The sequence below is a fragment of the Aquarana catesbeiana genome, linkage group LG09 (assembly GCF_042186555.1).
Source record: "Aquarana catesbeiana isolate 2022-GZ linkage group LG09, ASM4218655v1, whole genome shotgun sequence".
Taxonomy (NCBI): Eukaryota; Metazoa; Chordata; class Amphibia; order Anura; family Ranidae; genus Aquarana; species Aquarana catesbeiana.
Genome location: NC_133332.1, coordinates 268,646,741 through 268,665,192, shown reverse-complemented (window position 1 = coordinate 268,665,192; position 18,452 = coordinate 268,646,741). Strand labels below are relative to the sequence as shown.

Genomic DNA, 18,452 nt, shown 5'->3' with positions numbered 1-18,452 from the left:
CCACGCCGGAGATGCGCTCTTCCCCTCTGCCTGTTGTCTAGACTCTTGATTGGATTGCCTTGGGGTAAGCGCATTATTTGCACGGAGTGTGGGGTCTCATCTTCACCACAGAGTTTGCTAGCGTTCACTCTAGGTTTTTTCCTGCTGTACCTTTTTGCACCGGTGTAAGTTTTCTACCTTTTTCAACTTTAATTAGTTTGGCAGTATTACACTATGGCCAGTTTCTTTTTATTTACATGTCTATGAGATGGAAGTTGCATCCTTTCAGCCATGATGTATACAGTTTAGGAGTACCATCTGGATTCTCTACACCAAAACGTCATACAGGCTGGTGTTCGCTTGCCTTGCGGTAAGCGCAATTATTGGGTATTTGCGGATACTGTATGGGGTGTCACTCATAATTTTGCTTCTGGTTGGATTCACCTAAGGGGTCTCTTTTGGACTGATTTCAGATCATTACCTCATATTTTCATTTTCTGTCACTATATATAGACATTTATTTTGATTCGCAGATATCATATATGGACACTCATGTTTGATTCATGTGCACATGTGTAAACCCATATATTTTTCACTATTTAATTTTTAATATTCTTTAAAGTTTTTGCATTTATATATGTACTTCCTAACGGAAGCCTGCGAGATTGCTTCATGTGGTTCACTTATATTTAGCGCGGTTATTTCTTTTTTAATAGTTATTTTGGTGCACATCTCACTGTTTAACTGCTGCTTTTTGGGGGGTTAGTTTCTATAGGTAGCACAGTATTTTTTTGTTTTTTGTGTTTTCTTGATTGGATAGATTGATACCAGCGCAGCCATTGGCTCCCCCTGCTGTCAATCAAATCCAATGACGCGGGGGCGGGGCCAAGTCCAGCATTCTGCACCTATGGACGCAAATGCTAGACTCGGGAGCGCGCCCGCAAGGTAACCCCCGGGAGAGTGCTTCTCCTAGGGGGTTATACGATGCAGGGAGGAGCAACCAGTGCCGCCGGGGGACCCCAGAAGTCGAGGATCGGGGCCACTCTGTGCAAAATGAACTGCACATTGGAGGTAAGTATGACATGTTATTTAAAGCAGGGTTCCCACTTAAAAAAAAAAATCAAAAGTCAGCAGCTACAAATACTGCAGCTGCTGACTTTTAATATTCGGACACTTACCTGCCCCAGGGTCCAGCGATGCGAAGCCCCGCTCGTTCCCCCCTCCACTTGGCGGCGCCGGCATTTTAATTGTGGGTGCCCGGCTGTGGCTTCACAGCCGGGCACCCACTGCGCATGCGTGAGCCGCGCGCCGTCACTGGCCGCGCAATCATCTGGGACCAATCATGTGTCCCAGATGATTGACAAGAGGGAGAAGGGAGAGGCGATCTCCCTTCCTGCACCGAGGGAAGTGACGTCAGGAGCCCAGGCACCGAAGGAGGCAGACTATGAGGGACCCCCTAGCAACAGGCATTTAGAGGTGAGTTAAAAAAAAAATTTCTCCAAATGTTTTTTTTTTATTTTTTTTAAGCACATTACTAATTTTTTTTTTGGGGTGGAACTCCACTTTAAAAAAAAACTATTAAAGCTTTAAAATTACTTTAATCAGCCACAGAACCTGTGTAATTAATATGTGTCCGTTTTTTTTTAATTCTTTATTTACAAAGAGGCAGGAAAACATCAATACACAAATGACACTACAGAGAGCACAACAATTTTCCATATTTTACATACAGTTCTACGGATTAATCCCTATTAAATCAGCAATACCGCCTGAAAATGTATGTATGCTTATACAGTCTTACCCTAGTTAGCCAGTCTACAATTGAAGGAGGCTTGCTGTGCCATGCTTAATATTAAATACTACCTCTTGTTGTATTTTCTTTTTTAATTTTCTGTGTTCTCCCTCCTCTTCCCTTATCCGTATACAGTAGTATGCAAACAAAGTACACTAGTAAGGGAAAGAGAAGGAGACAAGGAAAATGTCGAGAACGAGAGGAAAAGAGATAAGAAGGAGGGGTGAGGGAGAGAGAAAGAAGAAAGAAAAGGAGAACAAGAGAACAAGAGAAAAAAAAAAAAAAAAAAAAGAAGGGAGGGGGGAGGGAGGGGGGTGGGTGGAAAAGCTACCCCTCTCCAACCCCACCTACAGTGTCTTAACGTTCCTGTTCTCCAAATTACTAAATATCTAGGTCACCAGCCCTGCGTACTCTTCTGAGTAGAAAAATTGGAGCCAGTAATACCACTTCTTAGAGAACTGTTCTCCACGACCCTGGTCAATGGCCACAAGGTCCTCCATTTTGTGAATATCAACTATCTTTTTCAACCATACCGCAATACCCGGGGGCTCCGTCCGTTTCCAGAACAGGGGGATGCAACTTTTCGCTGCTGTGACCAATGAGGGCAGGACTGATTTCCTGTATGCCTTGCTCGGTATTTCATTATGATGTAGTAAAAAGAACTCAGGGGTCCTGGGCAGCTCCCTATCTGTAAACTTCTGTGTGATCCGGTGTACCTCTGACCAGAAAGGCGCAAGTAGCCTGCATGACCAGAATATGTGAAGAAGAGTGCCCTTCTCCTCTCCACACCTCCAGCAAACATCCGCGCTCTGGGGAAACATCCGGTGTAACTTGTCTGGTGTGTAGTACCAGTGTGATAAAACCTTGAACCCTGCTTCCTGTTGGGCCGCACAGATCGATGTCTTATAGGTAAAGAGAAATATCCTCTCTGCTTGTTTCTCGTTTAGCTTTATTCCCAAGACTCGTTCCCACTTAGCCAGGTAGGGAGGCCTAAATCCCTTGGGAGGTGAGATAAGAAGCTGGTAGGTTAAGGAAATGGCATGGCGCAACGGTTCCTGTTCCGAACAGATAAGTTTGAATGCTGTCAATGCTCGCAAGAAAGGTGTCGGTGAGGGCTGTGCTCTAAGAAAGTGCGCTAATTGGACCTTTTGCCAAAAAGAAAGGCTCACCAGAAGGGGATCATCCATGATTTCCTCCCTGGTCATCCATTTCCCGTTCCCAATGAAGTGACGAAGCTGAGACCTGTCACTCCCCTTAAGAACCTGGAATCTGGGTTCGTTTACTCCTGGGCTAAAGGCTAACCAATCACTGGGGTTAGTGGTGAGGGAGCGGGCACAATCGAATGGTCTCTAAATATTTTTTGGGCCAGTCACCACATCTCACCTACTGTAGGATGGTCCGTTACTCGGACTGGTAAATTCTTCTGACACCAAGGCAATCCCTCTAACTCCACACCCGCCAGACACCTTTCTATTTGAATCCATTGTTTTAGTGTCCCATGACGAATATATGTGTCCGTTTTTAAGGGGATGAGGTGACAACTCTAATTACATCTGATTTTCAACATAACACTAAGGGAGAAACTAAAATGTCTTCTGACTTTCTGTATTTGTCTTCTGCAATAACTATTGGATACAACTGTGCCAACAACTTGATGATAGTATGTTAATGATATATTAAAATATATCTTACCTGTCGCAGTATAGACTTAACACATGGCAGTGGAAGACCTTCATAATTGGATTTAATGATCCACTTAAGCAGCTGATGTCCAAGAACCTCCAATACCATGCAGACATCTAGAGGGGTTAAGGAAAAACAAACAAAAATCCCTATACCCACATTTATTATAAAAACCCCAACCCCAAACCTCAGCAGCTCGATAACCTTTTATATTATACATTTTTTACTTAATTCTGGAAAAGATACGAACACCATTTACACCGGATATCTTGAAGTCATCAATGAGTTGTACGATCATCTCTCTTTTAGGGTCGCTTGGGTCACTGTCCCTAACCTAAAAAAAATAAGCATCACTTACTGTTGCATCAAAAGTAAAGAGTTGGAACTGTGTAGCAAACCGTATAACTCTTACTGTCAAGTAAATATACTAATATATTATAGGTACTTACACATTTTAGCAGCTTTATCTCATCTATGGCTGTTTCTGTGTAATGCACTGCACTTTTCACAACTTTAAGTGCTCCAAAACGCTTCCTCCTGCATTAAAAAAAAAAAGCATTTATGAAGTCAAATGTTAACTAAAATATGCCGTAAAGTGCTTCTTATTGTCCTTTAAACAGCAGAATAGTTAGCACATTAAAGGATTAACTTTCAGAAAAAATAAAATCTAATTTACCTATAAGTTATAACAGCACCATCAGGGAGCTCTGAGGATATTGATATTTAGATGCTTGCCTGTTTTCAATCAAAACTGCTTTATATGGGCAAAGAAATTGTTTTCCAGAGTTTTGCTAAAGAAATGTTGTTATAAACAGTGGTAACCATATCCCCCAACTTTTTGAGATGGGAACGAGGGACACCTATTAGCAAAAGTAAGTAGGCATAGGACACACCCCAGCCATGCCCCCTAAAAGGAGAATTATAAAAAAAAAAACAAAAAAAAAAAAAACGATTAGTTAAACTCACAGTTGTTTTTTTTTTGTTTTTTTTTACCACTACTATTCCTTTATACTGGCTTTTGAAATTTAAAAATGCAGTAATTTAGAAATCGAATGAAAAATATGAAAGATTTGATTTCAAATATACATTATATTGTCAAGTATTGGGATGCAGGTGAACCCTAATGACATTCCAGTCTTAGCCCGTAGAGTTATACTGAGTTGGCTCACCCTTTGCAGCTATAACAGCTTCAACTCTTCTGGGAAAGCTATCCACAAGGTTTAGGAGTGTGTCTATGGGAATGTTTAACCACTCTTCCAAAAGCGCATTTGTGGGGCCAGGAACTGATGTTCGGATGATAAGGTCTGGCTCATATTCTCCACTCTAATTCATCCCAAGGGTGTTCTATCGGATTGAGGTGAGGCCAGTTGCAGGACAGTCAAGTTCCTCCACCCCAAACTCACTCATTTATGTCTTTATGGACCTTGCTTTGTGCACTGGTGTGCAGTCACGTTGGAACAGGAAGGGGCCATCCCCAAACTGTTCCCACAAAGTTGGAAGCATGAAATTGTCCAAAATGTCTTGGTATGTCTTGGTAGTTCCCTTCCCTGGAACTAAGGGGTCAAGTCCAACCCCTGAAAAACAACCCCACACCATAATCCCCTCTCTACCAAATGATTTGGACCAGTGCACAAAGCAAAGGTCCATAAAGACATGGATGAGGGAGTTTGGGGTGGATTGGCAGAGGCTCAAATTGATGAAGACAACCAGCAGTGCAGGATAACAGCAATATAAGCCTAAAGTGGTATTAAATCAGGGGTGTCATTGTGGGCTGCATCAGTAGTATGGTTGCCCTGAAATGGCCGGTTGTATTTTGGCTGCACTATATACCGAGTGCAGGGTTCAGTAGTGTGCTACGTACAGAAGTCAGAGTTCAGGAGTGCATTATATACAAAGTGCAGTAACACAGTTGCCCTATGCACAAAGTGCAGAGTTCAGGGGTGTGCTAGGTACAGAGTGCAGAGTTCTGGACTGTGTTACGTACAGAATGCAGAGTTTGGGGGTGTGCTTTGTTCAGAATGCAGAGTTCAGGGGTGCTCTAGGTACAGAGTACAAGGTTCAGGAGTGCATTATGTGCAGAGTTCAGGGATGAGCTATTTACAGAGTGTAGGGTTTAGGGGTGCGCTATGTACAGAGTGTAGGTGTCACGGAACGTCCCACACTCCGCTTGAGTGCTTCCGTCATATACCGCTTCCTAAGTTCTGGAACACGAGTCCAATGGATCTGGCTATAGGAACCCCAAGAACTAGACAACACCAGTCTTGGAGTACATCAGAACTGTTTTTTATTTGAGATATCAAATATCACATTTATACACCAGGCTGACTCAAAGCTAACCTAATTAACATGAGCTAATTATCTCATCCTTTATACAGCCTAGGTGGCTGAGACATGACCTTTCGCCCAGACTTGTGGTCACCGAGCTTCACACAGGAATATAAACACAATAGCTGGGGCTAATTACAATTAACAATACAAACATAACCTAATTAACCTAATTAACATGAGCTCCAATAGGAGTCGTCCCGTCTCCTACATTGTATAGAGGATAATGTGATCAGCTCATTCAATTAACACACATTACCATAAACATCAACACAGGGTTAATTAGAACAAACAACAATGAGTCGAATACCTAGACTAAACTTATTTACATTAAACCCATTATAGCTGACATCAGACAGGTGAGTGGAGATGATGACATTAGCATCTCCTCACAGGATGTGTCCCAACAGTATAATTCAGTCTTATCATTCTAATATGGCATATAACGGGTTCCAGAGTCTGTTTGTTTTGGGGGGACATGGAGCTGAATCCAAAGTAACACCAACCCCAGGGTCCCCAGGCATACAGCTCACAGAGAGCACCATTCCCCCAAATGCTAGGGCCCATAATCGGTGGGCAAGAGGCTTGCATACAGTCCTCTCCAACAGCCTCTGTTCTGGCTAGGTCTGTGACAGTAGGGTTTAGGGGTGCGCTATGTACAGAGTGCAGAATTTAGGGGTACGCTATGTGCAGAGTGCAGGGTTCAGGAGCAGGGGCGGACTGACCATTGGGCACTTTGGGCACTGCCTGAGGGCCCGTTCGCCAGTAGGGGGCCCCATGACAGCTTCCACTTCGATTTACCATTCAATCACAGATAGCTGATGGGTAGATCGGGTTCCGAATCCCTGCTAAGAGATCGCAGTGTGAACAGACCTCTTGTGATGCGCTCCTCCCCTCTGGCCCCTCCTTCCTTCCCATCCACCCCAGGTGCTTGTATTTGTCATCACCTCGGACGGACGAGAAGAGGAGGGGCCGGCGGGGAGGAGCACATCACCAGAGGTCTGTTTACAGCCGCTTCCCGCACTACTCTGCATCTAGGAAGGAAAGTGCAGCAGCTTGCATGCTGTCCTGTGTCCCTCTATGTGCCCAGCACCCTGCTCTGTGCCCCAATGCCCTGATGTCTGCCCCATGGCCTATAGTCTGCCCATATCCTGCTCTGTGCCCCATGCCCTGATGTCTGTCCATGCCCCACTGTCTGCCCCATGCCCTGCTGTCTGCGCTTATGCCCTGCTCTTTGACCCCATGCTCTGATGTGTGCCCCCATGCCTTGCTCTGTGGCCCCGTGCCTTGATGTCTGCCCCATGCCCTGCTCTGTGCCCCCATGCCCTAGGCTGTGCCCCCATGCCCTGCTCTGTGCCACATGCTCTGATGTGTGCCCCCATGTCTTGATGTCTGCCTCATGCCCTGATCTGTGCCCCATGCCTTGATGTCTGCCCCATGCCCTGCTCTTTGCCCCCATGCCCTGATGTCTGCCCCACACCCTGCTCTGTGTCTCATGCCCAGTTGCCTGCCCCATGCTCTGCTGTCTGCCTCTATGCCCTGCTGTCTGCCCCCATGCCTTGCTGTGTGTCTCAATGCCCTGATGTGTGCCCCTATGCCCTGCTGCCTGCCCCCATGCCCTGCTGTGTGCCCTCATGCCCTGCTGTGTGCCCCATGATGTGCCCTTGTGGTGTGCCCCATGATGTGTCCTACTGTATACAGAAAATAATTCAATCCGGATGGCCGCACTCCAACAAAGATTTCTTTATTGGTTAAACACCATATAGCAAAAGATGAAATCAACAGCTGACATGTTTCACACCATATCTACTGGCGCTTACTCATAGCTGACTCTTTAGGCAATAGACAGGAATTTATATGCACATGCCAATACAATTTGTACAGAGTAAACAAGGTGGGCTTAATTGAATAATTGAAGAGCTGGTGAAGTCTATACATCTAAAAACATAGATAGGAAGTAAAAACATCAAAAAGCAAAAATGTGTCCTACTGTGTGCCCCATGCCCAACTATGTGCTCCACTGTGTGCCCAGTTCCCTCCTGTGGGCCTTGTGATGTGTCTTGAGCCCCACTGTATGCCCCATTATGTGCCCTGTGCCCTGCTGTGTGCCATATGATGTGCCCTGCTGTGTACCCCATGATGCATCATTCAGTGCCCCATAATGTGCTCTGCTGTGTGCACCATACTGTGCCCTATATGTGCCCTCTTGCCCCATGTATTATCCCCTGCTGTGTCCCATTATGTGCCCTCTTGCCCCATGTAATATGCCCCATAATGTGCTCTGCTGTGCCACATAATGTGCCTTCATGCCCCTATGTAATATACTCCGCTGTACCCCATAATGTGCCCTCCTGCCCCATGTAATGTTCTTTGCTGTGCCCCATAATGTGTCCTGCTAGCTCCCGTAATGTGCCCTGCCGTGCCCCATAATGTGCCCCTCTGCCTCCCCCCATGTAGTGTGCCCTCCTGCCCTCCACACACACATATTGTGCCCTCCTGACCCCCCGTGCTCTGACCTGCTGACTTCTATACTTTGCCATGGTTTCACCATGCTCTGCCCTGCTGCCCCCTGTGTACTGTGCTTGCTTGACATCCCATGCTCTGCCCTGATGCCCTCTGTGCACTGTTTATCTCAGGTCCAACACAGAATTAAGGTGTCCATGCAGTGCAAGCTGGGTTTGGGGCTTGAGTGTGGGCAGGGACACAAGTGGCCCCATTATCTCCTGTTGCCCGGGGGCCCCAGAGTTGTCAGTCTGCCCCTGTTCAGGAGTGCATTATGTACAGAGTGCAGAGTACGGGGGTGTGCTATGTACAGAGTGCAGAGTTTAGGGGTGAGCTATGTACAGAGTGTATTGTTCAGGAGTGCATTACATACAGAGTGCAGAGTTCAGGGGTGTGCTGTGTACAGAATGCAGGGTTTAGGGGTGTGCAGGCCTTGTGTTTGATATGTGTATTAAACCCTAAAGCAAACATTTATTATATTGAAGCTTACCAATTCTGCATATGTTTAATATTTTTAGGTTTTCTTTCCTTTTTTTCCCCTGATGATCTGGTTGGACTTTGAATTAAATTTGTTAGCGTATTTAATTCTACTAGTCCCTATAACACTCTCCTCCCTACCCCCTCCAGATTAACAATGGTGTCTGTTGTGCCCTTGTACTCCTTCATCCAGAATGGAGGCACACTAATACAAGAGGTGAAACAAAACCAAAGAAAATTCCCAGCCCTACTTACTGACCAATGAATAAAAACTAAAGGCAATCAGTGCAAACAATAACTATCAAATGTAAGATGCAAGTTGAACACTATAGGATTCACCAACCTAAAGAAAACATTAGATAATACAAAGTTAGTGCAGCGCAATAAAAAATTATAAATTAAAAATGAGAAGTCCTTAAAATCTCATGGACAGTGCCAATAATCTTGATGGAACATGCACTGATGTAGTTCTTCACAAGCACCAATGATATTCAAACCAATAGGAAAATGCGCTTACCGGACGTGATGGACCTCTAATCTATAGGAGGTCAAATAAGCCTGGTTCACAAAGGATTGGTAACGGCCTGGATCTCTTTAAGAATACCAAATTCGTCAGTAATCACATACGAGCTGGAAACAGTGAGTCAAATCACTCTGTAGATTCCTTGTTACAATCCTCAGTGCGGTGTGTGATGAAGTAGTATCAGGTGAGATTCCCCAAAAATAGAGAAAAGGAAGATCCCCTAAGTGTATACTGTTTAACAGTTTATTAAAAATTCCAAAGCAAAATCATATTTAAAACAGCGCGACTTGAAAAAACAAAGCAGTTCAATGCAATAAGGTAATCCAGTAAGAACCCAGACTGTTCGCGTCCGAACAGTTGAGAAGGCTGCGGGTGACGTCACAGGTAAACTCCGCCCCGTACGCGGCATTACGTCCACACGGACTTCGTCAGCAAGGGTGGAGTTTTTGAGTCACCCTAGCTTCTAAAATAGCCGCCGCCTGTCACCAGGGAGTGTCGGGTTCCCGGAAACGGAACCCGCTCAGCAAATGCAAGAACCGCTATATGGAGACACCAGCCCTGGACATGGCGAATACCAATTAAAAAGCTAATGTAAAAAAGGAGAATAATGGACTAAATAGCCTCATATATACATTAACATTTACAGCTTAATTAAAGTCTCAGAAACGTCTGATAAAATATACAGGTATAGCGGCTTTAAATCTATCACAAAGAATTCAAATTAGAAAATAGGAAATTTAAATAAAAAACCTACAATTATACTTTTCTAAAGGATTTCTTTAAAATAAATGTATGTACAATTACCTGTGTGCACCCGCAGCATTTTCTTACAATAGGTATAATCTAATATACTAAGTATAAAAATATATATATAAAATATTGAAAAATTCATTATGATATAACACAAGAAAAATTTATAAACCACATATTAATAAATAAATGTGCATGGCTAAAACCCCAAAATAACTGTTTATTTATCCGAGATAAAACAGTTGAGGTCGAATTCAACATTCAATCCTCTTGGAACAGCTACCCGTGTCTCATGTGTCCATAGGGATTCTCTCTGGCTAAGCTGCCTAATAAAATTGCCACCTCTCCAATGTTTTGTCACTTTCTTTATCCCCCAAAATTGGAGTTTTTTAGGATCTCTATTGTGACATAACCTAAAATGTTTAGACACATAATGTTTCTTGAGGCCTCTTTTGATATTATTTACATGCTCACCTATGCAAATTCCCATAGGTCTAGAGGTTCTACCGACATACTGGAGACTGCATTCACACTGGAGCATGTAAACTACCCACACAGTATCACAGGTGATTAAATTCCTAATTTGATACGTTTTATCAGTAGCAGTAGCTATAAATTCTTTCCTCCTTTTGAGATTAAATTTGCATTGCTTACAAGCTGGACATTTTCCACAAGAATAAAAACCAGACACAAAATTAAAAATTCTATTTTCCCTGATCACAGGAGGATCCACCACCCCAGGGGCTATAATGTCCCTTAAGGTAGGTGGTCTCCTGTAAACAAATCTAGGGCGAGCTGGGAGAGTTGGACCTAGTACTTTATCCTTTTTTAGAATATCCCAGTGTTTAAGAATGATTTTTTCTACCTTTTTGTATTGAATATTGTAATCCAAAATGATCCTATATTGAGGCGCATTTTGGTCAATACTTTTACTTTTTTTAGAATCTGCTACCAAAATCGATCGATCAATGGTACCCACTTTAGCCTATTCCTCTGATATGTGTGCCTGAGTGTAACCTTTCTGTACAAACTTCTCCGCCATAACATTGGCTTGCGAGAAGAAATCACTATTGAGAAAACAGTTACGCCGAAGGCGAATGAATTGTCCTCTGGGTATGTTAAGCAACCATGAATTATGATGACAACTGTCTAAGAGAATGTAACCATTCCGGTCTGTTGGTTTACAATAATTCCTGGTTCTATAAGCAGCATCATATTTAAAAATTTCTAAGTCAAGAAAGGCTATGCAGGAAGCATCAGCATTCCAAGAAAGACGAATGTTTTTGGTATTGCCATTGAGCCTAGACATGAATAATTGGAGGCTGATGAGGTCACCCTCCCATATCATGAATAGGTCATCAATATGTCTTTGGTAGCAGACCAGCTGTGGCGTAGATTTGTTGGAGGACGAATTGAGGGTCTTAGATAAGGGCCTTAAATTCGCCCCAGTACGTAATCTTAGCAAGTTTCAAACATATATCAGTTTGCAAAAGTTTGTAAGGACTTTAAATATCAAAAGATATTTTCTTTCTAGACCAGGAGAAAGATTGGCTTCCGCAGCCAGCTTGGGCACGCATTCCAATTTGGCCAATAAGTCGGTGTTCAACCCTCCAAAGAGTGACCATAAACACGTAGAGGTCTTTAAAAATATGGTAGCTAGTGATCTAGAGGACATGAAAGTGAGGAAAATAGGTGATCCCGCCTTCCTGAAAAAAGGTATCAGTACATTGGAAAAGAACAAAGATGTGGTCATCCGACCCGCTGATAAGGGGGGTGGATTAGTTATCATGAGTAAGTCCTATTACTCAGGGGAGATGGACAGGTTATTGGCTGATAGGAAGACTTATCAGGTATTAGGTAGGGATCCTGTTACTCAATTTAGGGATGAATTGGAAGCTTTAGTCACCTCAGGTAAGATGAGTGGTGTATTGAACAAAAAGGAAGCCTCTTACTTGGTTCCTAGTGCCTGTAGGAGACCGATCATATATTTTCTACCTAAGATTCATAAAGATCCCCAGGCACCTCCAGGAAGACCAATCGTTAACGGCACTGACTCGGTCTCTGCGCGTTTGGGGCAATATATTGATTATTTTTTGAAACCCTTAGTATCTACCACCACGGCCTTTTTAAAGGATACTAAACACATTATCCAAATAGTTCAAAACCTGCCACTTAAGAATAACAGTTTTTTGGTGACAGCTGATGTCGGTTCATTGTATATGATTATTGGACATCATGATGTCGTCCAATCTGTACAATGGGCTTTAGGCAAATCTGATCTCCCTTCTCAGCTGCAATCCTTTATTTGCCTTGCCAGAAATTATTTTTGGTATGGAGGAAAATTCTTCTTACAAACACTCGGTGTTGCCATGGGCGCTCGGTTTGTGCCGAGTGTCGCAAACATTTTCATGGCACACTGGGAGGAGGAATTTGTCTTTGGTAGTAGACCGGCACAGCTGGTCTGTTACCAAAGATATATTGATGACCTAGTCATGATATGGGAGGGTGACCTCATCAGCCTCCAATTATTCATGTCTAGGCTCAATGGCAATACCAAAAACATTTGTCTTTCTTGGAATGCTGATGCTTCCTGCATAGCCTTCCTTGACTTAGAAATTTTTAAATATGATGGTGCTTATAGAACCAGGAATTATTGTAAACCAACAGACCGGAATGGTTACATTCCCTTAGACAGTTGTCATCATAATTCATGGTTGCTTAACATACCCAGAGGACAATTCATTCGCCTTCAGCGTAACTGTTCTCTCGATAGTGATTTCTTCTCGCAAGCCAATGTTATGGCGGAGAAGTTTGTACAGAAAGGTTACACTCAGGCACACATATCGGAGGAATTGGCTAAAGTGGGTACCATTGATCGATCGATTTTGGTAGCAGATTCTAAAAAAAGTAAAAGTATTGACCAAAATGCGCCTCAATATAGGATCATTTTGGATTACAATATTCAATACAAAAAGGTAGAAAAAATCATTCTTAAACACTGGGATATTCTAAAAAAGGATAATGTACTAGGTCCAACTCTCCCAGCTCGCCCTAGATTTGTTTACAGGAGACCGCCTACCTTAAGGGACATTATAGCCCCTGGGGTGGTGGATCCTCCTGTGATTAGGGGAAATAGAATTTTTAATTTTTATGTCTGGTTTTTATTCTTGTGGAAAATGTCCAGCTTGTAAGCAATGCAAATTTAATCTCAAAAGGAGGAAAGAATTTATAGCTACTGCTACTGATAAAACATATCAAATTAGGAATTTAATCACCTGTGATACTGTGGGGGTAGTTTACATGCTCCAGTGTGAATGCGGTCTCCAGTATGTCGGTAGAACCTCTAGACCTATGGGAATTCGCATAGGTGAGCATGTAAATAATATCAAAAGAGGCCTCAAGACACATTATGTGTCTAAACATTTTAGGTTATGTCACAATAGAGATCCTAAAAAACTTCAATTTTGGGGGATAAAGAAAGTGACAAAACATTGGAGAGGTGGCAATTTTATTAGGCAGCTTAGCCAGAGAGAATTCCTATGGATACATGAGACACGGGTAGCTGTTCCAAGAGGATTGAATGTTGAATTCGACCTCAACTGTTTTATCTCGGATAAATAAACAGTTATTTTGGGGTTTTAGCCATGCACATTTATTTATTAATATGTGGTTTATAAATTCTTGTTGTGCTATATCATAATGAATTTTTCAATATTTTATATTTTTATACTTAGTATATTAGATTTTACCTATTGTAAGAGAATGCTGCGGGTGCACACAGGTAATTGTACATACATTTATTTTAAAGAAATCCTTTAGAAAAGTATAATTGAAGGTTTTTTATTTAAATTTCCTTTTATCTAATTTGAATTCTTTGTGATAGATTTAAAGCCGCCATTATTCTCCTTTTTTACATTAGCTTTTTAATTGGTATTCGCCATGTCCGGGGCTGGTGTCTCCATATAGCGGTTCTTGCATTTGCTGAGCGGGTTCCGTTTCCAGGAACCCAACACTCCCTGGTGACAGGCGGCAGCTATTTTAGAAGCTAGGGTGGCTCACAAACTCCACCCTCGCTGACAAAGTCCGTGTGGACATAACGCCGCGTACGGGGGCGGAGTTTACCTGTGACCTCACCCGCAGCCTTCTCAGCTGTTCGGACGCGAACAGTCTGGGTTCTTACTGGATTACCTTATTGCATTGAACTGCTTTGTTTTTTCAAGTCGCGCTGTAGCACTGTTTGAAATATGATTTTGCTTTGGAATTTTTAATAAACTGTTAAACAGTATACACTTAGAGGATCTTCCTTTTCTCTATTTTTGGGGAATCTCACCTGATACTACTTCATTACACACCGCACTGAGGATTGTAACAAGGAATCTACAGAGTGATTTGACTCACTGTTTCCAGCTCGTATGTGATTACTGACGAATTTGGTATTCTTAAAGAGATCCAGGCCGTTACCAATCCTTTGTGAACCAGGCTTATTTGAACTCCTATAATTTAGAGGTCCATCACGTCCAGTAAGCGCATTTTCCTATTGGTTTGAATATCATTGGTGCTTGTGAAGAACTACATCAGTGCGTGTTCCATCAAGATTATTGGCACTGTCCATGAGATTTTAAGGACTTTTAATTTTTAATTTATAATTTGTTATTGCGCTGCACTAACTTTGTATTATCTACTTACTGACCAGTCTGCACCAACCGAATTAGCCTGTAACAGTATGCGTTAAAAACAGGGGTTTAGTGTGCACTCATGAGAAAATGCATGCGTAAGCTGCCAAGCCTCTTCACGGCACCCCAGTATTGTCTGCATTGTAATAGATAGGCAGAGAGCAGGTCAGCCTGGAGGAAGCCCACATCTCCTTAAAGGCACATGGGTACATTGGACATATAGCACAATGGCAGCGTAGGTGTCCAGTGCATCCCCTCACCAGTATTCCAACAGTACAAACAAATGGCTACTGGCCTTTGCAGCAAAGAGCACATTGAAGGGTGACGCATGTCAAACAAAACCAAAGAGAATTCCCAGCTCTACTTACTGACCAGTCTGCAACCAACCAAATGATCCTATCTAACAGTATGCGTTAAAAACAGGGGTTTAGTTTGCACACATTTGCAAATACATTCGTAAGCTGCAGAGCCTCTTCACAGCACCCAGTATTATTTGCAGTCCTAACTATACATTTTGAGAGCCTCCACAGTGGAAGCACATGCATTAAAATGGATAGGCAGAGGGCAGAGGTGTGTTACAGGAGGTGTGTTACTGGCCCGATCACCAGGTAAAAACAGAGAGAAAAAAGCTGTAAAAAGAAAACTAATACAGCCACATCTAATGACTAGAAAACTGCAACATATTTATTTTGGTGGTCCTTTTGGAGGGGTGTGCATGCTGTTTTTTATTTTAAAGAAGCTGGCAAAGAATGTAAATTTCCAGCAATTTAAACTGCACTCACCCCCTTGGATTTTAATATGTGACATGGTATTGTGGCAAGCTTTGGGGAAATGAAAGTTAGAAAATGTAGGCATTTTGTCAGAGCAGAAATTCGTTTCTTGGATATTACACATGCACTGAGCCTTCAGAGCTTGTTTAACACACTAGTGCACTAGAGCACTGAAGCCACCGACTTGAGAGAAACATGCCTACTGTCATGTAGTGTGCTGTCTAAGGCCTCATACACACGGTTTGATTGTTGTACGACCGAGCGTCTGATTTTTGTCAAAAGCGTGTGTGCAGGATTTTGTCTAGCATACTAACTATCCACAAATTGTCGTCTGACAAACACGAATGTAGTGACGTACTATGAGAGTATAAAGAAGAAGTTCATTTGTCAAGCGCCACCCTTTGGGTGCCTTCTGCTGATTTTGTGTTAGTAATAATAAAGACATCAGTATCACCAGCAAAGCAGCTTCATTATTATCCCATTAAAGAAGATGAGAATGTGTGCTGCAGTTCAACATTTCATCAATTGCCGCGTCACGAATGTTAATTCTAGATTACGAACAGTAGTTTACCAGACCGAACTCTTCCCAGTCGTTCCTTGATGCCGATCATGTGTTTGTACTTTTGACTCTTGTGTGACGATTTCTGTACTGACCATCAGAATTTCGGATGTTGAGTTCACATCCGGCAAAAATTTTATAGTCTGCACATCCAGCTTTTGTCTGACGAAAAAGTCATATCGGCTGTCGAAAGCACCGTACTAACGATCCGAAAATCTGCAGACAGCTTGTCTTATGAGTTTTCCCTTCTGATTTTCAGATTGTGTGTACGAGGCCAAAGGCCCCGTCACACTGGGGCGGGGGCGGCATCGGCGGTAAAATGGTGCTATTTTTAGTGCCGCTTTACTGTCGCTTTAGCGGCTCTATTCGTCCGATAGCGGGGCAGGTTTTAATCCCCGCTATCGGCCGAAAAAGGGTTAAAACTGCCCACAAAGCGCCGCACTGCCCTATTGATTTCAATGGGCAGGAGCGGTGTATACACCACTCCTTCACCGCTCCAAAGATGCTGCTAGCAGGACTTTTTTCAGCGTCCTGCCAGCGCACCGCTCCAGAGTGAAAGTCCTCGGGGGTGATGTCATCCAGTGACCCCGCCCCTTATGATGTCACCGCCCGGGGCATGATGGGGCGGTGACATCATAAGGGGCAGGGTCACCAGATGACATCACCCGGTGACCACACCCCATGCCTATAAAAGTCGTTGCGCACCGAATTCTAATCTAATTGTACAATCTCCTTTATATAATAGGAGGAAACCCCTATCTAGCCAATCACTCTGTATACAATCAGGCAGGCCCTTGCATTACATAATTGATGGCAGATCTAAAGGAGATTGTACAATCAGACTGTATAGTGTATGGCCACCTTCATACACCTAAAATTACTAGTTGTGCTTTCAGTTCCATTAATTGGTTAACAACACACCAAACACAGAAGCAAACACATTTTGGCATGTGAAAAAACAAATGGCAAATGCTGCAAAACACGCAACCCACAAAATGTCAACATGTCCCATAAGCCACATATAGCACAGCCCATTTAAACCAACGGGCTACCCTATGCGTGTCACAGGAAAAACGAGACACAAAATGTTCACTTCCACTATGCTAGATGAATGGGGCCTTAAAGTGAAATTGGTGCGATAACACAAGAACAATGAAGCTCCATTTACATCTGTGCATTTCCTTGCATTTTAGAAATGTGTTGCACCAAAAATTGCAGAAAAAAACACACCAAGCTCCGCTCTAAAAATAGTTCTGAAGCTTCTTTGGGGTGATTGTTGCATGTAGGCTGGCCCATTCAGGTGGATGGGCTGCCCTATGTGTGAAAAGTGAAAATGCTCCAAAACGCCTCCCCACCTTGCTAAAAAAAAAAAAATGCATGTGGGAATGTGAGTTCCCGCTATGCAGAGATATGAAGGGGCTTGACAGCTGAGTGTTTATGTCCACTCCCTTCTATGTACTTGTATAAGGATGGCCATACACTATACAAACTGATTGTGTATTTAGTGAGAACGGTGATCACTGATTGATTGCATTTCATTTAAAAAAATGTGCAGCTGTGAGTGGGTGGGTGGATGATGTAGGGTGTGTGCTAATGAGATCAGTTGGTCAACTCCTTCCTGTGTCATGACCTACACTCTGTATGGCCTTAAGACAGAAGCAATAGATACGTTTTGAATCATGGATGGTGGACAGTAAGGTATATGTGGGTATATGTCTGTAAATTTGATGGAAAGTGTTGATATTTTTTCAAAAAAAGTACATGAATGCTATATTGGTGCATAGGGGAGCTGGAATTTACAAAAAAAAAGGTGACCTTAGCCTTTAAGTCCTTGACTCCCCATCTGTCATTGCTGCTAATGCATTTTTAATGATTGGGGGAAAACCTTAATGCAGACTCTGACATGTTGGTTGATGACTGAAGGTGCCATGGGTGTGCTAGCAGAATTTTTGGGGGTGGTTTAGCATACCCAAGCCCCCCCCCCTCCCCAGCGCCAAACCTGAGACTATTGGTGGTAGATTACATTCATCTGCTTAGTTGTTTTCTGATCAATAACTGGTTGTAATTGCCTAAAAATACAATGTTGTGTGGCCAGCATTTGTGTCAAGTACTTTCTAAACTGCATCAAAATATGACAGTCATAGGTAAAATAGACACTTTTCTTCTCTCTAATTAAAATTAGCCCGAATGTAATCAAAGTATATTCTACAAATCACATACTGTTGGTAGCAAAGGGATCAATGTTATAAATATAGCAACCAGAATCCACTTACTGAAGGTCCCAGCAAAGCCAGACGGTGGAGAAGTGACCCCAGCCCAACTTTCGGACAACATGATATCTGCCATTGAAGAGGTCTCCTATTTTTACTGGGTAATATCCTCCTATAAACAGAAGAAAGGAAAAAAAACATATGGACTA

General features: G+C 42.9%; 1 protein-coding gene across 4 annotated transcripts in view; it reads right to left on the bottom strand.

The window, feature by feature from the left end:
* The window catches only part of SRPK3 (SRSF protein kinase 3), a 261,895-nt gene that overhangs the window by 147,295 nt on the left and 96,148 nt on the right, over nt 1–18,452 (bottom strand). For all 4 annotated transcript variants that reach the window (XM_073600335.1, XM_073600334.1, XM_073600332.1 and 1 more), the window contains exons 4-7: nt 18,307–18,415; nt 3,904–3,991; nt 3,701–3,788; nt 3,464–3,570 (exon numbers count right to left, since the gene is read on the bottom strand). In XM_073600335.1, the coding sequence (XP_073456436.1) occupies nt 3,464–3,570; nt 3,701–3,788; nt 3,904–3,991; nt 18,307–18,415 (392 nt within the window). The remainder of the gene's footprint in view (nt 1–3,463; nt 3,571–3,700; nt 3,789–3,903; nt 3,992–18,306; nt 18,416–18,452) is intronic.